Source organism: Heteronotia binoei, chromosome 4 (assembly GCF_032191835.1).
Source record: "Heteronotia binoei isolate CCM8104 ecotype False Entrance Well chromosome 4, APGP_CSIRO_Hbin_v1, whole genome shotgun sequence".
Lineage (NCBI taxonomy): Eukaryota > Metazoa > Chordata > Lepidosauria > Squamata > Gekkonidae > Heteronotia > Heteronotia binoei.
This window is the reverse complement of record NC_083226.1, coordinates 27,529,877-27,551,631: the sequence shown is the minus strand read 5'-3', so window position 1 is coordinate 27,551,631 and position 21,755 is coordinate 27,529,877. Positions and strand designations below refer to the sequence as shown.

The 21,755-nt window shown below is 45.0% G+C and overlaps 1 protein-coding gene across 1 annotated transcript; it reads left to right on the top strand.

The window, feature by feature from the left end:
- Positions 1 to 1,116: 1,116 nt before the first annotated feature.
- POLR1E (RNA polymerase I subunit E) lies at positions 1,117 to 21,659 on the top strand. The gene is made up of 12 exons (XM_060237023.1): positions 1,117 to 1,291; positions 3,421 to 3,524; positions 6,096 to 6,172; positions 7,411 to 7,496; positions 7,728 to 7,783; positions 9,887 to 10,031; positions 11,725 to 11,832; positions 12,371 to 12,467; positions 16,577 to 16,710; positions 18,496 to 18,577; positions 19,794 to 19,925; positions 21,153 to 21,659. The coding sequence occupies exons 1-12, from the start codon at positions 1,147 to 1,149 to the stop codon at positions 21,298 to 21,300; spliced, it is 1,314 nt and encodes a 437-aa protein (XP_060093006.1). The 5' UTR covers positions 1,117 to 1,146; the 3' UTR covers positions 21,301 to 21,659.
- The last annotated feature ends 96 nt before the right edge of the window (positions 21,660 to 21,755 follow it).

The window sequence follows — 21,755 nt, the reverse complement described above, 5'->3', positions numbered from 1 at the left end:
GGACTGCTGGCTGCATCCCATAAGAGAGATTGGACTGCACTGACATCATCTTTTTACCTTGCTTTCTTCTACTTCACCACCGGACTTCCCGGCAAGAGATGGCATTAAATTGTGTTAAAAATGTTGGGACTTGTTTTTCTGGTGGTCTTCAAAATGTTCTGGTTGTTGTGTATGAGAGACTGATTAGGTTCAATATATATATTTGTATTTAAACATTATATAAGTATTTCGTAAGAGTTTTCTTGTTTAATTTTTCGAGGTCGGTAATCACAGAAGCCTTGTGCTTTTTTCTCCCCTACCATCTGGAGGGTGGCAGCTCTAAGCTTCAGAATACTTTTGCTCTAGTGAAATGTGCAAAAGAAACATGAGCTGGACAACCCACCTAGCACAAATTGAAGAGCCAGTTTGGTGTAGTGGTTAAGAATGGCAGACTCTAGTCTGGAAAACCAGGTTTGATTTCCCACTCCTCCACATGCAGCTGCCGGTGTGACCTTCGGTCCGTCACAAGTTCTCTCAGAGCTCTCTCCACCTCACCTACCTCACAGGGTGTCTGCTGTGGGGAGAGGGAGGGAAAGTAGATTGTAAGCCTCTCTTGAGACTCTGAGTGAAGGGCAGGGTATAAATCCAATCTCTTCTTCTAAAAAAAAATCACACCAAGATACTCAGGACAGCATATGCCTTCTTTCTTATTGTATCCACGCAACAGCCCTGTGAGATAGGTGAGAAGCTGAAGCAAAGTGGCCCAAACAGGTCAGCTGGCGGGCTCCATGGCACACTCTGGGTGTGCAAGCCAAGCTCAGGAATGCCCCACTAATGCCAGGGTTGCCAGCTCTGAGTTGGGAAAAACCTGGAGATTTGGGGGTGCAGCTTGAGGAGAGCAGGGTTTGAAGAGACGAGGGACCTCTGCAGGGTATAACGCCATATAGTCCACCCCCAAAGGTTCCACTTTCCCCAGGGAAACTGATCTTGGTCACCTGGAGACCAACTGTAATAGCGGGAAGGGAAATCTACAGGTGCGACCTGGAGGTTCGCAACCCTAGAGCCTACTTTCCTGAGCTAGGGGTTGGGAGACTCTGCCTGCTTCTGGTCTGCAGGGGGCAGGAGAGGCCTATGCGAGTAGCGCCGATCGAGAGAGCCTTACTCCGGATGCAGCAGCGTGGAAACTCCTCCCCTTCCCGGGTAGCTATCCCTGGCAGGCGGGTTGCGGGACTTGCTGCGTGTCCGGCCATGGCTCTGGAGGCTCGCTGGTGCTATCGGGGGGACCCCCAGGAAGGGCAAAGCGCCCCGCTCGGTAAGAACTCGGGGCTGGGATGGGTTTCCCGGCTGGTTTGGGAGTTCTGCAAGCGCTTTCAGCTGTGTGGTGAATCTTCCATATATTATTTTGCTCCACGTGGATTTTTAGTTTGGGCAACCTGACAATGATATTGGGTAGCTCAGTCAATGAAATGCCATCCCCCTCCCCGGAATGTCGCTGGAGAAAAGAGTCAAGGGAGTATTTGACCCCGAAAGGCATTTGCCTCGAGAGTATTTGACCCCGAGGTTTTTGCAAGATGAGGTTGCCGCTGAACTTCAGTTCAGTTGTAGGATCCGCGTCAAAGGCAAAGCTTAAATGTAGGCGTGATCCACACGTTGGATCTTGTCGTCCTTGTGGCGATGCAGACCTTTCATCCCTTGGATCGGTTTGTACTCGCAGTGGAGAATCGGGTTGCCAAAGATTGCTATAGGACAAGGTTGGGCAAACTGCGCCTCGGGAGCCACATGAGGCTCTTTCACACATATTGTATGGCTCTTTGGAGGTCAGGGATGAATTTAATGGAGGCTTATTGTAAACGAAGCATGCTTAGCATTAGGACCTCAGTCAGCTTCTGAGCGCTGACCCATAAGTAGGCGACTATTTCTGCTGTGTGTGAAGCAGGGAAGGAGGGTGAAACAGGCACGCTTGCAAGCTCTTCACCACTATCACAGAGGTTGCTCAGAGACCTAGAGCAGGGAAAGAGAGCACAAGAGCTGAGGGAAGGAGGGATGAAATTGAAGAGGGTGATACAGGGCTCCCTCTTAGTTTCATAGCTCTCTTAGGAGCTTTGTTTATTAATCTTGGTGTCAAGGCAAAGAGAGATGCATCATGATGCAAATGGTGGCCAATGATTTATATGGTACAGGTGTGTTTCTTTCTTCCAGTGGTGCCAAAAAATAATTCCCTAGCCTTTCCCTATGCTGATTTTATAGGGACTGTTATTCCCAGCTTTTTTGTTTTGTTTTGTTTTAAAAAAGGTCTCCTTGCATGGCCATATTGTAATTTCATACATATGTATTTTATATTTCTGTGCAAAGAAAATATTAAGAGTTTTAAGAAAGACATGGGTGTAATATTTGTTCATGTCTTGCAGCTCTCAAACATCGGACGTTTATTCTATGTGGCTCTTACATTAAGCAAGTTTGGCCACCCCTTCTATAGCATAAGGATAGCATGATGCTTAACTGTGTGTGTGGAGCGATGGACACAATCCTCAGCCCTGGTGCTTCCCAGTACCAGTTTGGAATTGCCTTAGGGAACTATAGTAGCCCTCAATGAATCATGGGAATTGGAAGCCTGCCAGTTGTGCATATAATTGGCGCATATTGGCATTTTGTGTGAATTGAGCAATGTGTGTTTTTCCCAAGCAGGTGTCCCTTTCGCTCTGGTGAACCAGATCCTGGAAGATGAAAGTTCCATGAATGAAAGCAGCTTTGCATTCATCATTGGCTATTGCATGATTGTTGCCTGGTGGCAGTCATTGTGTAACTGCTCTGGCTTGTCCACACAGCAGAAATCCAGTTAGGAATGATTTTGCTATGCTTGTTCTCCAGCAACATCCAATCATATGCAGATGCTGTCTCAGTGGTCTTCCTGGTGCTGATTTCAGCCCACATATTTCTGTAGGGTCCTAATCAGAATGGTCCAAATTAGCTTGATCAAATCAGATCTCAGAAGCTAAGCAATGTTGTCTTTGGTTAGTACTTTGATGGGAGACATCCAAGGAAGCCCAGGGCTGCTTCTCAGGGGCAGGCAGCAACAAACTATCTCTCTTCGTCTCTTGCCTTGAAAATTCTACAGGGGTCAGAGGTGGAATTCTAGCAGGAGCTCCTTTGCATATTAGGCCACATACCCCTGATGTAGCCAATCCTCCAAGAGCTTACAAAAAAGAGCCTTGTAAGCTCTTGGAGGATTGGCTACATTAGGGGTGTGTGGCCTAATATGCAAAGGAGCTTCTGCTAGAATTCCACCTCTGACAGGGGTTAATAAGTTGTCTGCAACTTGACAGGATTTTCCACCACCATTTCTGCAGGGTCAAGCCTGACAGATTTTGTTCTAGGCTGTAGCTGAAGCTTATTTGGTCCTATACTTTTTCTGATTAGTTTTGGTTCCTTGTTCTATTATAGTTCAGTTTACGAATGGGAAACTGAGGAGTAGTGACAACATGAACTTCACCTTGTACAAGAGCCAAGATGACACTAACCCGAGAAAGAAGCACAAAAGGATTTTGGTAAGGGATTTGACTCTCACCATTGCCTCATATTAAGTCTCTGTGAACTGTGCATCTCTTGCTGTATTCATCTCAGTACTTGTACATTGTGTTTCCCCTTCATTAAGTTTGGGGAAGTTTATATAGAGCTCTGGGGCATGATTAGTGTTAAGAATTGGTTGCCAAGCCTTTCTGGCTAGATATTTTCCACCACATACAATGCATAACTGATATTAGTATCCAATTTCAACCAGAACACGTTTTCTTAAATGGTTGGAGTGATAAATCTCATCCGAAGGTTGTACAAGAAACTGTTTCCATTCTCTTGTATGCTGCCAAAAGTGTAATAGCGGCACAGTGGAAAAGCCAATCAAGCCCACAAATTCAGCTATGGAATAAAAAGCTATGGAGCCTATAAATTATGACTAAAATAACTGACAGTCTCTCTGATGTAGAATTTCATACTCCCACTGTCAACTTTGAAGCTGTTTGGTTCCCTATATTAGAATATTTGACTGTACAGGATGAAATTCCAAAAGAACTAGACACATTATGTTTGAGGTGAACTTACAACTGATATAGTTTCTATGTTATTTAGATGGATCTTTTGTTGTTGTTGTTTATGCACATCATTACTGTATGTTCAGTCTTCTTTCAATAAAGATCTTTTAGTTAAAAAAAAAAAAAGAATTGGTTGTCAAATGATCAGTTTGAAAAGAAGTTCAGATACAGGTCTCCTGCTCCCCAGAGGGAAAAAACCTTCAATTTTTAAACTTCAGGATAACTGGGCTTTGCATTTGTGTCTGCGATAGCTGTGTGGCGAAGAGAAGCTCTCTAGAAGTTCCATGGGAAATGCTTCTGTTGTGTGGACTGCTCTATTCCAAACCTGGACAGTCCAGGCTAGCTAGATCTCGTCCGATTTTAGAAGCTGAGCCGGGTGGGCCTTGGTTAGTGTTTGGATGGAAGACCAACAAGGAGTACCAGGGTCACGATGCAGAGGCAGGCAATAGCAGAACCACCTATGACTGACTCTTGCCTTCACAATCCTATGAGGCCACCAGAAGTCATCTGTGACTTGACAGCCCAAAATGTGTCTATGTGAATAAGATCAATCTTTGCAAATAAGTGTGTTTATGCATTACATGTACAAATACTGGTGTTATGTTGATAGAGAATCTGGATAACTTGCCCCAAGAAAATGCGTCTGCTGCATGGATATCAGATTTTCTGGGCAAGCAATGCAATATTTCATTACTGGGGAAATGCAGCACTTTTTACTGTATTTGTTGCTTTTGCAGTTGTGTGACATGGAATGCACCTGTGTGTGTTAGGCTTTTAAATCTGGCCCTTAACCATCATGTCCACAAATGCAGTTTTACAAAGTCAAGACAGAGTGACATCTTTTACAAAGACGCTTTAAAATACAGTTTCTTCTCCCCTGTTCCTAACATTTTAGCTCTTTTTACCAGCATGAATTTAGAATTGTTCTTTCAGTAACTACCAGCATGATGTATAGTTAATAGTAGCAGACTCTAATCTGGAGAGCTGGGTTTGATTCCTCACTCCTTTTCCACATGAATCCAGCTGGGTGACCTTGGGCCTGTCACAGGTCTCAGAACTCTCACAGCTCCATCTACCCCACAAGGTGCCTCTTGTGGAGAGAGGAAGAAGGTGATTGTAAGCCATTTTGAGACTCCTTAATGTAGAGAAAAGTGGGGTATAAAAGTCTGCTTTTTTCTTATTTGAAGGGCAGGGAAATCACAATGTCTGGCTGATTGGAAAACAGCACATTTCTTTTACAGCTGGTAAAAAGAGCTAAAATATTAGGAACAGAGTTGGGGAGAAGAATTAAAACTGTATTTTAAAGTGTCTTTGCAAAAGATGTCACTCTGTCTCGACTTTGTAAAACTGCACTTGTGGACATGATGGTTAAGGGCCAGATATAAAAGCCACAGGTGCATTCCATATCACACAACTGCAAAAGCAACAAATACAGTAACAGTGGAAAGTGCTGCATAAAGAGCCCCATAGTGCAGAGTGGTAAAGCTGCAGTACTGCAGTCAGAGACCTCTGCTTACGACCTGCGTTCGATCCCAGCGGAAGCTGGTTCAGATAGCTGTCTCCAGGTTGACTCAGCCTTCCACCCTTCCGAGGTCGGTAAAATGAGTACCCAGCTTGCTGGGGGGAAAGTGTAAAAGACTGGGGAAGGCAATGGCAAACCACCCCATAAAAAGTCTGCCGTGAAAACATGAAAGCAACATCACCCCAGAGTCGGAAACGACTGGTGCTTGCACAGAGGACTACCTTTTTTTTTTTAATGGGCTTGAAGCTTTTGATTATCTGTTCTAAGGAGGGGGAATCCCTTTGTTCAGGTGGGGTTTTGTAGGAAAAGCCCAGCAGGAACTCATTTTCATGTTAGGCCACACCCCCTGATACCAAGCCAGCCGGAACTGCTTCCCTGTGCATTCCTCCCCCAAAGAAGCCCTGCCTGTGCTTATTGAAGAGGATTTAAGCCAGTGTGATACCCTGAATCTGTCTAGGCTGCCAGTATCTATACTTCAGCTTTCCTTTCCTTTTGTTTTCTTTCTTTAGAATGCAGAGACCGACAGGCTTTCGTATGTAGGAAATAATTTTGGCCCAGGATCCCTGAAATGCAACAACCTTTGCCGGTATGTCTGGGTCAAAACTGCATGCGCACAATGAGTAAAAGTTTTTTTGCTTTCTTCCAACTGCCAGCACTTCTAATTCTCATGAAATGTACTGGCATGATTTGGCATGGGACAGCCGTTTCCACCCATTAACATAGTTTCAAAGGGTAGTAAGTTTCGCAGGGCGTGTAAGACGGAGCTCTTCCACCAGGCTCTTAATTGATCTAACGGGTGCTCTCTGAAATCCTTGCTTCCCCCAGCACCTTACTATCTATGTGCGTAGACTGTGCCAATGTGGTTGGAGATACTGTGCCAAAACACTGTACCAATTGAGCTGAAGCTGTACCAACTGTTTGAACTGTAATCTTAGGCTGTGCCTATCATCTGAATTATGGTCTTTTTGATTTAATTTGTATGTATTATTTTTATGGGATAATTTACCCTTGATATGTTTAATTGGTGTCTTATTTATTGATATGTTTTGATATATTTACTCGATGCCTTATTTATTGTTACTGTAATATTTTAATGTTGTACGCTGCCCCGAGCCCGCTTTGAAGGATAGGGCAGGGTAAAAATTGCAAATTAAGTTAAATTAATATACATTAGAATTGTTAGAACAGAGTCTGGTAGCTCCTTAAAGACCAAGGAGAATTTTGGGGTATAAGGTTTCTAGAGTCAAAGGTCCGTTCATCAGATATCTTCTCAATCTCTTTAGTGCTACTGGACTCGATTCTAGCTGTTCTACTGTATCCAGCACAGCCATCCTCTGAAACTATCTTTGAGAGCCAGTTTGGTGTAGTAGTTAAGTGTGCGGACTCTAAGCTGGGGAGAACTGGGTTTGATTCTCCACTACTTCACATGCGACTGCTGGTGTGACCTTGGGTCCGCCACAAGTTCTCAGTAGAGGTGTTCTCTCGAGAGCAGTTGTCTGAGAGCTCTCTCAGCCCCACCTGCCTCACAGGGTGTCTGTTGTGGGGAGAGGAAAGGAAAGGAAATTGTAAGCCGCTCTGAGCATGTGAAGGGTGGGGTGACATCACATTCACCCACATGGAGTGGAAAGCCATCAACCTAATGAAAACACTTTGTGCTGGCTTCAGTAGCACATATACTAAAAGGAAAGATAACCAGTACATGGAAGAAGCATTTACAGAACTAACTGCGAACAGTTTATTCCAAAAACAGTTTATTCCAACAGCTATTCCAAAAAAAGTTGGAATTTTTTTTTAAAAGCCTGTTGGTGCTATCTGTTCCCTTAGATACTTTGTCGGAGTGCTTGACAAGGACTCTGGAGAAATGGAAGTCTACAATGCAGAGTCATTCCACATGCAGCCGTTGGTTTCAGGTAAGCAAGAGAGGTTTTGTATCAGTAGAATCTTAGAGAAGTTCACTGAGAATCAGGCTTTATGCTCCACAGAAGCATAGAAACAAAGAGCTGGATGGGGCCCCAGGAGTCACTCCTTCTCTATGGCCAGAGGAAAGCAAAAAAAAATTGCCGTCGTTGTGATATTTGTTTTTCCTATGCTTAAAGCTCCCTTTTCTGCAGTCATGATTGACTTAGCTTTTCTCTTTTTAGCAGATGCACCAGATGAAGTCCTGTCAGAATATTTGAACAAAACCTACAGAGAGAAGGTACAATGTATAAACCAACCATTATGTTTTAATGGGTCTGTTTAGGGCTCTTCTTAGGCAGTGGTTTGCACTGTCATTGTGTAGTGCAGGGGCGTCAAGCATGCAGCCTGGGAGCCAAATCAGGTCCCTGGAGGCTCCTATCAGACCCCTGAGCAACTGGCTGTCATCTACTTCCTTCTCCCTCTCTCTTGCTCCATTCTGCAGCACAGCTTGCTTTGCCAGCCTTGCTCAATCACACAGGAGCTACAGAACAAAACCTCTGTTTTCTCCATTAGCTGAGACTCCTCCCCCTCCTAGTCCCCTGGAAAAGGTATGAAAGAGACAGAGCTTCCTTTGCCCAGTTCCCTGGATCCCATAGGAGAAATACAAAGAAAGCATCTTTAAGACCAACGAGCGCTAATGTTTTAAGCATGTTTTTCTTTTAAGGGTTTAAAAAAAATCTTGAATTGTGTTTGTGTCCTTTATAAAGTTTCTGTCTCTGCTACCTAGTCTGACATAGGAACACACATGGCCCAGCCCGAAAGGTCTCATTTACGTCAGATCCGACCCTCATAACAAATGAGTTTGATACCCCTGTAAGAGCTTCACACCTTGTTTCGGTGGAGATTCAGCAGTATTTTTTCCCATTTGCCAATGGCTACTGTTCTTCATGCCCTGAACCTGGGTAGCCCAGGCTAGCCCAATCTCGCGAGATCTCAGAAGCTAAGCAGGGTTGGCCCTGATCAGTATTTGGCTAGGAGACTACCGAGGAAGGCCACGGCTGCTATGCAAAAGCAAGCAGTTGTGAGATTATGCTCACAACTAATGCTCAGAGAGGCTTCTACATACGGAAGCATAGATGAAGCTTTATTGACATGTTACTAGTCCAGACCCTTCCATACAGAGGTCTTGCCAGAAATGAAAGTAAAATTTACAAACAGGACGTTCAGGAAAGCGCAGGCTTCCTCCCCCCACCCACCCCAACTTCAAAGACATAATTTATTATGCAGCAATTTGCAGTGCACTCACCCCCCCTTATCTTTGGAGAAATGGAGGACATTCCCAGCCTCTGCCTCCAGATGGTGCAAAAGGAAGGGGGTGGGCTGCGTTCTCAGGCAGCTATCAACAGCCTCAGTGTGAGAAATAAAACAATCTTACACAAACAATACAAGTGACGGCATGATATAGCCATAGCCATGCTGTGCTATATGTAAAATGTTTTCAAAAGAAAACTAACACATACTATGGATCCTGGCATCCTTCCTCCCCCCCCCCCCCCCCCATATTGCTCCCTCATACCAAACAAGTTCAACACCCCTGCAGAGATTGTTTCGTTTTTCTTGGTTCCTTATCCTGCATGGTGACCGGGAATCGTCTGAAATTAAAGAGTGATGTATTAGTATAATTTATTCCAGTGTTAACTGTCACAGGCTGGCACTTGCTTCATCAGCTGTGTGGATTGTCAAGCCGTAGCAGTTACCGATACTGGCAGTTACAAGCCACAGAAGGGCAGGAGTTGGGGAGATGTTCCCAAAAGAGGCCATTTTTGAAGTGTGGTTTTGGTTATAGTGCATGGTGGTGATATCTGCCCTGATTGTGTATGCGGGTGTACACCTAAACCAGGATCGAGAGCTCTCCTTCCTACCTTTGCGATTGGACAAGATGGTCCAGTTAAGAAGCTGCTGCTTTCACAAGCATTCTGGGCTTCTGGAAAGTTCTTTGTTTAGCATCAGCCGATTGACCCAGTCTCCCACAGAGCTGGAATCTCAGTCTGGAGCTTAGCCCTAAAATTTAAATGGAAGTCAGCATCATTAGATGTTCTTGGCTTGTAAACCAATAATCTTGTGCCCCATTTGTTTTTAGCGAATTAATCTCTCCTGGTGCAGGCTGGTTTACATTGTTTAACAGAGCAATCGTTGAGTTTAGTTACAACTGAATAGCTGTTTTCTTTATCAGGCGATCTAGTGTATAGAGATAGTGGAAACTTGAGGGCTTTTATTAGTCACTTGTGTTTTTGTCCCCTGCCTGGACTTTTCCTACAAGGCAAAACTTTCCTGCAAGAGATCCCATGGTGAATAGCCTCCTGGGGAGCAATGCCATAATCTCTCCACTTCTTTTGTGCAGGTGGATTTGTGCGTCGAGGCTTTCGGGACCAGCAAGCAGAGGAGAGCTCTGAGCTCACGAAGGATGAATGAAGTCCGGAAGGAGGTGCTGAACCACGCTGTGACTAATGCTGCCGGAGACATTATCGAGACCAAGGGCGTGGCCGGTAAGGAGCAAGAGCACCAGGCTCATTCCCCCCAAGGCTGGAGCATTCCAAGATGATTGATGCTGCCGCTTCACTTCCCAAGAGAGAGGAAGCTGGAAAAAACCAGCAAGGTGGCTAACAGCCTGTGAGCTCTTGTGCCTGGGCCTGCCGCGTGTACTGTGAATTCTGCCTGCAGTTTCACTTGTAGGAATCAGATTCAAGTCCAGTAGCACCATAGTGATCAACAAGATTTTTTGGGGTGTGGGGGTGCTTTTAAGAGTCAATTCTCTCTTCATTAGAAGGGAGCCTTAACTCTTAAAAAAGCACATACCCCGAAAATCTTGTTGGTCACTAAGGTACTACTGAACTTGAACCCAGCTCTTCTGCTGCAGGCCAACGTGGCTTGGCATCAGGGGATGTGGCCTAATATGTAAATGAGTCCTTTGCATATTAGACCACAGCCCTGGCATTGTCCTGACAGCTCCTTATTTTGTAGAAAAAGCCCTGTGTGAAACAATGGTGATGTCAGGGGGCATGGCCTAACATGCAAATGAGTTCCTGCTGGACTTTTTCTACAAAACAAAGCCCTGTGGGGATGTGATAGAGATTTATAAAATTATGCATGGGGGGGGGGGAGGCCAAATAGATAAAGAGAGCTTCCCCCCTCCCACTGGGGCACCCAACAGTTGATGGGCAACAAGTTCAGGACAGACACGATATTTTGTTTGCTCATCGTGTGATTAAGCTCAGCCATTCACTGCCAGTGGACGTAGTGATGGACCTGGAACTGGAACAGACAGACTGATGGAGCTGAAGTATGGGGACTGAAAGGAACCTCCATCTACAGTGGTGGCAAACCTGGATACCAGTGCTGAGAGACAGCATTTGGCCTCAGCTTCTGTGCTCTGTTTGTTGGACCACCAGGGCTCTTATGTTCTTAGATGGCACATGGAATGGTCATACCTACATTTAAAAGGGGGGGGGGGATCCCTGCATTTAGAATCATGGCAAAAGCTCCTTTCCCACCTGACATGTCTGTTTTTCATGGTTCAGGAGGTGTTTTTTTTAAATTGACAACATTAAAAATGCCATTTTCCCATTTGGAGTCTGAAACTCTGCAGCCTTGAAGGACCTAGAACAAGAGTGGCCAAACTTGCTTAATGTAAGAGCCACACAGAATAAACATCAGATGTTTGAGAGCCGCAAGATATGCCAGAAGTTTGAGAGCCACAAGACATGAATGTCCGATGTTTGTGAGCAGGAAGGGAGGAAGGAAAAAATAGATGAAGAAGGGAGGGAGGGAGAGGTGGAAAAAAGTAACTTTAAATGCATTCTTCAAGCTGTTGAATGGCTTGGCTTGGAGAAGTGATTTAAAGAGTCTTCTCCAAGCCGGCTGATGGGGAAGTATGGGCTTTGAGAGCCACACAATACGTATGAAAGAGCCACATGTGGCTCCTGAGCCACAGTTTGGCCACCCCTGGACTACAACATGCTCCTCTTTTGCACGTTTTGAATGGGCTGTGTGTTCACTTTAACTTCTGCCTCTATAGGGGTACTAGGAATGCATCCAGTCCTGATGGCATCGTCTCCTAGGTTGTGCTCAGTCTTACAGTCCAACAGAATAATCCTGATTCTTGGGAAGAGCAGAGCACAGGGAGCTTCTGTAAATGCTCTTGGGCAACACTCTCATGGTGTTCTCTGCTTGCTTTGAAAGCCGTCATCAGTGATGCTACCGAAGATGACAAAGGGGACATCTCCTTGATCCTTCCTCCATGCCATCAAGATGCAGAACGGGTAGAAGATGTCTACAAGCTTGATGACCGTATCCTTTGGGGTTTTGTTCGGGGAGGAGGCAGCAGAGGGCATAAATGGTGCTGTGTCCCAACAGAAGACCCTTGTACAAATATTACTTACATACTGAGAGCCAGGATGGCGTAGTGGTTAGTGGTGGTTTTGGATCTAGCAAACACAGTTTTGAATTCTCACTCTGCCACGGAAGCTTGTTGGGGTAACCTTGGGCCATTTGTGCACACTCAGCCTAACCTACCTCACTGAGTTGTTGTGCGAATAAAATGGGAGAAGAGGAGAACTATGTGATCCACTTTGGGGGTGCCACTGGAGAGAAAGAGAGGAATGAAATGCAAATAAGCAATTCAACTGTTAAAGGGAAAGGCACGGATTTTTAAAAAAAGTAAAGGCAGAAGTAAAGGTGTTTGTGAATGGAAAAGGAGGCACTCCCAGTTCGTCCAGGGATGGCTTGCCTCAGGGTAAAGCTACCTTTGAAAATGAGACTCTTTTAACTTTCGAGGTTCCAATGCAGGATCCGGGGCAGGGTTTGTTTTCCTGAGATCAACCTTCAGTTATTTCGCCTGCCGAATTCAAGGCTCTAAAAGGTCCAGCTGCAGCTTTTGTGAACATAACCTCGGAAGAGATCCTGAAGCTGACGGCAGAGAAGAGGTACGGGGTGCTGCAAATGTGTTGCTGTTGACAGCCTTGTACTGTGGCTTGAAGCAGGAAGGGTCATGCTTATGTCCCCAGAATGGCTGAGGGCGAGGGAGTGATTTACACGTAGCGCTGCAATGGCTGCAGTTTGAAATGATGGCTTGTGTGTGTGAGCGGTTGGACCAAACATCCTGGGCAGAGTTTCTGTAAAGTTAACCTCAAACCCTGCGCTGCTCTACAGAATCAGTTTGGGTATTCTGAATTTTAGTTCCATGATTCATTCTTGGGATTAATGTAATCAGGCCGAGAATGCAGTCCTGGAGTCCTCCCTGCACTTTCACAAATGGTCAGAAAATTATGCAAGTTTTCCTTTGATTCATCCTAACCACAGCCACCTTCCACGGAATGTTTTGTTTTGCGTTCAGTGGCTGTGATCACACACATTAAATAATGCACTTTCAATCCACTTTCAGTGCACTTTGCAACTGGATTTTACTGGCAAAATTCAGTTGGAAAGTGAATTGAAAATGGATTCAAAGTGCATTATTTAATGTGTGTGATCGCAGCCAGTGAATCCATGTGCTGATGAACCACTGTAGGCACATGAGCACATGTTAGGGCACATGTTAGCTACAGGCTTAATACACAGCCAACTGCTTCAATTTGTGTTCCTCGTCCATGCCGGGAGAGGCACTTATGGTATGATGGCTGGCACTGGACTAAGGATTTGGGAGAGCTGCGTTCAAATCCCCATTCAGCCATGAAGCACTAGGTGACCTTGGGTAAATCGTTCTCACTCAGCCTAGTCTACCTTGCAGGATTGTTGTGCTAACAAAAGGAGGGGTTGAGAACTCCGCCACCTGGAGGTCCTTGAAAGAAACGCAGGATAAAAATAGATTGGGGGGGGGGCTGTCAAATCACAGTTGGTTTATGGCAGTGGTGGTAAACCTATGGCATGGGTGCCAGAGGCGGCACTCGGAGCCCTCTCTGTGGGCACGCGCACTCCCTCACACACACACACCCCGCGCACGAGGCTCTGGAGTCCTATCTCATTGAATCTCCTCCTCTCACCAAACTCAGCCTCCTTCCCCCAAATCTCCAGGTATTTCCCAACCCAAACATGGCAAACCCTAACTGGGGCTCCTTCAGAGAGACAGCAGGGCACGCCAACCTTTTTGCTCGTGGGCACCTTTGGAATTCTGATGTGGGAGGGTGCAATCACAATGCAGCCCGCAAGCACAACACACAGAGGAAAATTCCTTGCAGGTGTTCCTGCAGTTTTAGGGAGGGGGTTAGATGCGACCCACTAGGGCAGGGGTGGCCAAACTCACTCAGCATAAGAGCCACATAGAAGAAATGTCAGATGTGTGAGAGCCATCAGACATGAACATCAGATGTCTGAGAGAAGGAAGGAGGGAGGGAAAGAGAGAAGTGGAAAGAAAGCAACTTGAACTTTAAATGCATTCTCCAAGCCACTGGCTGGCTTGGCTTGGTTTAAAGAGACAAATGCTTTCTCTGGTGGGGGCTTCAAGAGCCACACGATGTGTATGAAAGAGCCACATGTGGTTCCAGAGCCACAGTTTGGCCACCTCTGCACTAGAGAGATGAGTATAAGGCAGCTTCACGTTTTCATGTGGTCAAGACCTTGTGTTTCATATTTCAAAACTGTTGTGGCATGGTCCAAGCCAAAGGGAAGAAGAGAGCATGGGTTTGTGGGGATGGGGAGATCAGGACCTTGAATCAAGCATGTTTTTTTTGAAGGGATGTGGGTTTATTACAAGAAATGTTGGATCCCACTCATCTGGCAGAAACAGCAACCGAGATAGCCTCTGGTTTAGGAGTGGAAAGGGAGGAACTGCAGGCTTCCTTGCTTTCAAATATGATGCTTCTGATAGCAGTATCTGAGCAAAGCTCTTTCAAGTCATAGGGATTATAAGCAAATTGTTGATAAGCTGTTTTTGAACTGTTGCACTACTGTTCTGGTTTTCCAGAGCATCCCTGACAAGTGTTTGTCCAGCTGCTGCTTAACGACTGCCAGTGAGGGGGTCGATTGCACTGTTGAACAACTCTTACTGTTGAAAAGTTTTTCCTATGCCAGTCCTCTCCTCTGCCCGCCCTCCTCTAAATGGCAGCCCTTCTCATACTTCAAAAGAGCAATCATGTCTCCCCCCTCAACCTCCTCTCCAGACTGAATATCCCCAAGTCCCTTAGTCTTTCCTCATTGGACTTGCTCTCCATGGTTACTCAGAAGTAATCTACAGTGAGCACTGTGGCACCTACTCTCTACACACGCACAGGATTGCAGTTTTAGTTTAAAGAAAGAAGAAGATCTTGGATATTTATCCCGCCCTTCACTCTGAATCTCAGGGTCTCAGAGCAGCTCACAATCTCCTTTATCTTCCTCCCCCACAACAGACACCCTGTGAGGTAGGTGGGGCTGAGAGAAGCTCTCCCAGAAGCTGCCCTTTCAAGGACAGCTCTGTGATAGCTATGGCTGACCCAAGGCCATTCCAGCAGCTGAAAGTGGAGGAGTGAGGAATCAAACCCGGTTCTCCCAGATAAGAGTCCACGCACTTAACCACTACACCAAACTGGCCTTCCTTTCTCACATCAGACTTTCTAGTTAATACAATTCAAACTATCCCTGAAGTTTCCAAGGGTAGCCGTACTGGTCCACAGTAGAGCAACTAGATTCAAGCCCAGGAGCACCTTCTAGACCAACAAGATTTGGGGGAGGGGGCGCAAGCTTTCCAGTATTAGAGCTCCCTCAATTAGATAAAAGGAGCTTTGACTCTAAAAAATCTTGTTCTCTAAGGTCCTGCTGAACTCAGATCTAGCCATATAAATATGTGGACTCCTTTCATCAACTTAATTTATTAACTAACAATGTATTTTCTGCCTTCCTCCCCCAAATGGACTCTGAAGTGGTTTGACACACTCTCCCCTTCTCTTTTATCCTCACAATGAACCTATGAGGCAGGTTAACTCAGAGTATATTACTGGTCCAAGGTTTCCCAGCAAGCTGCCAGGGCAGAGTAGGCATATGAATCAGAACCTCCCCGATCTGATTTGGACACCCTAACCAGCAGCTCCTACTAAACACACTATATTTTAATGTATTCTTTTTTCCTAATGGCAAACTAGAATGATGTTTATAATGTATGTTACATGTTCAAAAGTAAATTAGGTGGACAGGAACACCTGGGAAAGGCATGTTATCAGCTTAAACCAGACTTGCAAGCAACAGAGCAATGAACAGCCTCCATTTATTGCCTTATGACACTCTCACCATCATTCTCCCATTCTGACATGTTACTGCCTTGTTGGTTTCCTAAGCAAATGCTATCCAGACCGAATGTTCTTTCAGTTTGTTTATTTCACTATGAGTTGTTTTTTTCTAAACTAAAACCTCAGTATTCAGGTTAAATTGCCGTGTTGGCACTTTGCAATAAATAAGTGTGTTTTGGTTGCCGTTTGGGCACTCGGTCTCTAAAAGGTTCGCCATCACTGGTTTATGGCTACCCCTCTGGGGTTTTTCAAGGCCAGATGTTCAGAGTCGGTTTGCCATTTCCTGCCTTTGTGTCATGACCCTTGTATTCTTTGGTGGTCTTAGAAGCTTAAAGGGGCAGATCCCTCTTAGCTTCTAAGATCTGACAAGATCAAGCTAGCCTGAGCTATGTAGGTCAGGAAGAAAATAAGGCAGCATTGGTTGGCAGGAGAAAAAAGGAATAACGGGCAAAGTGAGCAGATAGATTCTTGTGCCTTTTGCTATATGCTTTGTCAGGGGATCTTACATGGAAATTTCTTTTGCAGCCAGAGAAGTTTCTGTGTAAGATCCCCTGATAAAGCGTATAGCAAAATGCACAGGGATGTAGAAGAACTAACAACTGCTCTGCCTTGCACCTTGTTCCCTTTCTTCCTATCCAGGCTGGGGGTGGGGGGGAATAGATATAGTAGTCATGAAAGTGTAAACAGACAAGATGACAGGTGACCCCAAACCATTTGCTGGGCCAATTTTTGGTATTGAAGGTGAGTTCAGGCTTTCAAGACATACAGGAGCTGGAAAAGCAGCAGCTGCTCAAGTAGGTTTTGGGCCTCAAGGCTGTCTTCTCTGTCTTGCTTAGTTACTGTTCCTTCGTGTTGGATGAACTGAGGTGCCTGCCCACGGATAAGAAGGCGCGTGATCACAAGGCCCGGTGCCTCTGGTTTCTCGACTGCCTCGTCAAGCTGAGCTTCCAAAGATCAGTTAAGAAGAAACGTAAGTTTTGTTCCCTTTCTTTTCTCCTGCTTCTGTACCTTCAGTTTGCATAATGCCTGTTTCTGGTATGGCAAGGATTGGAAGCACCTGGTGAGCAATTGTAACTTGTGCTTCAGTCTGCCAAAGCCAGCCCCCAAGTATTACTTATTTTGTCAATTCCCTTCTCTCCATAATGTGCTATATTAAGCACATTTTCAGATTAGTTTGTGCTGCATAGATCTGCTGGTCATTGCACACAGGTATGGCCAAACTTGCATAATGTAAGAACCACACAGAATAAACATCAGGTGTTTGAGAACTGCAAGGCAGGAAGGCAGGCAGTCAAATAGATGGGGGTGGGAGGAGAGATGGAGAGAGAGGTGGAAAGAAAGCAACTTTAAATGCATTCTCCAAGCTGGCTGACAGGGTGGTAGGGGCTTCAAGAGCCACACAATATGTGTGAAAGAGCCACATGTGGCTCCCAAGCCACAGTTTGACCACCCCCTGAAAGTCTTCAAGTCGTCCTGGGTCTTCCAGCCACTTTAGGGTTTCTAAAACTGTGCTTGACAATTTCCACTTTCAAAAGGGCTACAGACTGAATAATGTTGGACTTCTAGAGATGCTGTGTTCTGTCAGAGTCCCATGCTTCGTTTTTGCTGTGTCTTCAGACTTGACATTGTGCACACAGCTCCAGTCTCATTACAACAGTGTACCTGAAACGCATGTTTTTTTGTTTTTTATTCAGAGGTGATGTCCATGTAAGAAACCTTTTGTTTTTGGTGAAGTGTTTTTTGGAATCCAGTCAGGATTTTGGGGTGCTCAGCTGATCCACAAATTCAGTAGATCTGAGCTGTAGAATCTCAAATTTACAGGGAAAGTTTTCCAGCTTAATTAATTTATGGATCATGACTCTATTAGATAAAGTGGCTATTAGATAAAGTGGTAATTAACATTCATTTCCGTGTCTCAGAATTGTCGTCAAATCTACTCTATCAGTGTTGGCAGGCTCTTAAACACAAGTTTGGGAATATCTTTAGTACATTTCTATCCTCCTCCCCTTCGTTGGCATATGTGGTTGTTGGTTTTCCCTTCCTCAATTTATCTTCACAACAATTTAATTTAATTTTTTATTTATATCCTGCCCTATCCCGTAAGTGGGCTCAGGGCAGCTTACAACAGTTAAAATAATATCATAAATGCAAATATCATAAAAGCAAACATTGTGAAAACAGGAGCAGCACAGTACATGATCTTACAGACATAGGTGGTAAAACCACCCAACAGCATGTGGCTGATGGAATGCTGGGGGAAGTGGTGACTTTCAAAGGACGCCCGCTGGATTAATTAAAAGCCTGGCAGAAGAGCTCCATCTTACAGGCCCTGCGAAACTTTGATAAATCCTGCAGGGCCCGGATCTCCAGTGGGAGCTCATTCCACTAGGTAGGGGCCCAGACCAAAAAGGCCCTGGCCCTCGTTGAAGCCAGCCGGGCATCCTTAGGACCAGGGACTATGAGAAAATGTTGAGCAGGACAGCTCAGAACCCAGGGTGTGTGTGTTTCATATCCTTCAATCTTGTGAAGTAGGTTAGATGGAGAGAGAACAACTGGCCTGTGTTCACCCAGTGGCTTCATGACAGAACAGAAATTTGGACCTGGGTCTCCCAGATTCTACTTGCACCCTTGCTTAATCTTCAATATAAGGTTTTGGTTGCAAGAGTTGAATCTTCTTGCTTTAATATCATCTGGCTTTGTAGACCTGATATTCAGTATCTTGGAAAATCTAACATAACCATCTTCCCTCTTCCAGAGACAATGGGGCCTGACTGCCCAGATATCATCAGCAGCAATCTTGTGAAAAACTTCACTGCACTCTCCTACAGCAACGGAAGGTATGTCATTGTGTTGTGGTCTCTGCAGGAGGGTCTAGCAAAATGTTTAATGCGGGGCTCAGTTGGCTAAATGGCCTTGATTGGGGAGGAGGGTTTGTTGCTAAGCATGGGTTTCTTTGATGGTGTTGAGGTGTGCTTTTACCTTTCCTATCTGAAGTTGGGCTGGTTTGTATGAGAGTCAGTTTGGTGTAGTGGTTAAGTGCGCGGACTCTTATCTGAGAGAACTGGGTTTGATTCCTCAATCCTCCACATGTAGCTACTGATGTGACCTTGGGTCAGCCATGAAGGATGAAAACTTGTTTTAAAGAAAAGAAAACTGGGACACTCCGGTTGCGATCACACATACTAAATAATGCACTTTCCAACTGGAATTTACTGTGTGAACTGGCAAAATCCAGTTGGAAAGTGCACTGATAGTGAATTGAAAGTGCATTATTGAATTTAAAGTGCAGCTTCAGGGTGTTGAATTCTGCATCCAGTGCCACATAGCTGCACTTCCAATGAATCGAGAGAATACTAGTTGGTATGATTTTGCACCACACTGACTCATTGCCAGTTGTGAAATGTTGGTGAAAAATGCCATCAAGTCACAGCTGACTAATGACAACCCTGGCTATCCAGGGTGTTTACTCAAGTTTGTGTAATTTAGGCAAGCTGCAGGAAAATTTCTTATAGATGGGTGGTTTGGATCGCATTAGTGCAGAATTTTATATATTTGAAACTACATGGTGTACAAACAGTGCTGTCAAGTTCCTATTTCTCCTTCAATAATTATGATTCTCCATGTGTTTGGATAAGCATTTTATTGTAAGGCAGGATACACTGACACTGACACGCAGTCATTGTGGAAACTGGCACTCAGCAGAACAGGTCTTGGTTATATACTCTTGCAGGGGTCGTTATAAGCGCGCCTTAATTTAGGGCGGGAAGACAGCTCAAACTGAGTGGCTACAAATCACACACACACACACTCACTACCAAGCATTCTACAAAACATCCCAAGAGGGGAACAGTGACCTTGGTACCAAGCACTTTCCCAGCTATCAGGAGACAGGCTGTTAACTTTCGTTTCTCCAGCAGTCTAAGGAATCTAAGCATACATTCCTCAGGTTACATCAAACAGGTACAGCTAATGACAAGGAACTTGACAAGTGCTAGATGTTGAATGTTTGGTCGTGTCTTGTTTCTCAGGCCTTTCTTAATTTCTCTTCTTAAGGATTCAAAATCTAGTTTCTGCATCCATGAAAGCGAAGATAACTGCGTATGCCATAGCCCTGGCCTTGCATATCAACGGCTTCCAAACAGACCTGACAGTCTTGCAAAGGGACCTGAAATTGCGGGAGAGCAGGTGAGGGAAACCTGGGGATTGCCCTCCTTACCTGCTGCAAAAACCACGGCACCTGCCGAGTTCTCATTTCTGCTTGCAGAACCTTGACGGCAAGTGTATAGTTAACAAAGATTTAAAAGTAACCAATCTTTGCTAACTGAACACTTGGTTTTTTAAAGTACTTTTTGCATTTGGTCATTAAATTACTTTTATAATTCATACTCTAATTATGGGAACTCAGATAATAGTGGATTATATTACAAATTCCCTGAAGAAGCTTTATTGCAAATTGTGGAGGGAATTTATTTTTCCCATCTCAGTTTAAGGCAGAGTTGTATGTACATATGAGTTACAGGCTAGGCAGTATTAGAATCACTGTTGTCTTTGACGTCACAAAATAATTATTTTAGCCTTTGGAATTCTGACACCGCTTGGTGGGTGCAGCTACAAAATGGCCACCATAGGAGGTGAAGTGAGTTAAAAAATGGCTGCAGTGCCTTACCTTCAGTCACACAGTGAAGATCCTTGTGCTGTAGTGGCAGCTGCTGCCAAAGCAGAGTTTTTAAAAATCTGCACAGCCAAAAGCTCTACCTGGCCCCACACACTTTCTACAAGCACTTGGTGGGTACCATGAAAGGTGACAGCGGGCGTTTGGGATCCCTAAATTATCATCTGGTGGGGGGGGGGCGGAAATCTTGAGAGCTTTTAGCACCTTAGTAGGGTGACTGAGATTCTAGTGGTTTCAGCCAGAAGAATAACAGATCCTTTCTTTATATAGCACCACCAATATGCCCGGTACTTTAATGAGCAACAGGCGGGGCTTTTTTTTGTAGAAAAAGCCCAGCAGGAACTAATTTGCATATTAAGCCACACACCCTGACATCGCCATCGTCATCATAGTTTATTACAGTCTCAAGACCAGGATACAAAAATAGCAATCTAAAACGCAAATAACATCACCATTGTTTTCTGTAGGAAAAGCCCAGCAGGACCTCATTTGCATATTAGGCCACACACCTTGACATCAAGCCAGCCGGAACTGCATTCCTGTGTGTTCCTGCTCAAAAAAAAAAGCCCTGGTGACAGGAATGAGCAGATTGGTCTCTGCCCTGATGACCTTGCAGTCTAGATTTCTGTAGGGCTGGGAAATGGCTGAAGGAGGGGCAAAAAGCAGAAACTAGCAAGCAGAAGGGAAGTGGAAGACAAAACATCCCCTTTCACAGGCCTATTTATGTTTCCTCCCGCCAGAATTCTTGACATTGCCAAGACCATGAGGCTAAAGATCTCCAAGAGCAAAAGCCTGTCTGGATGTGAGGACCACAAACTGGGCACGGTCTGCCTGCCCTTACCTGTCTACAAAATGCCAGTGGGCCGGAGGAAACGCAAGAAGAATTAAATATCCATGGAGGCTTCATGAGAATTGATGGCCTTCATTGTACGGAGTGGGAGATGCTAGAAGAATGGGTTGATCTCCTGATTTTATGCCTCTACCTCAGAAGCCACTGATTTTGTACCTCTGCTGCTTGTTTTTCATGGTTTATGCAGGCTATTGCCAACCGTGGGAAAAGGACTAGGTGGATGTTTGCTCTTGGGGAAGGAGCAGACTGCTCATGGGGCAGATTAACAGCAGGGAACCAGCATACAAATTCCTCACGTTACCATGTTTAACTGCTGGTGGGGGCAGCTAGGGGGTTTGCGCAAATGTTTGTTTTTGTTATCTGTAAAATAGATTTGAAAGATTATTTCCCTCCTCAAGCACCTGTTCATACTCAAGTGTCTTAAAGATGGGTTGTTTTTATTGGTGAATATGTGGGTGCAGAGCAGACCTGACTGAGTTCTCAGAAGGACAAG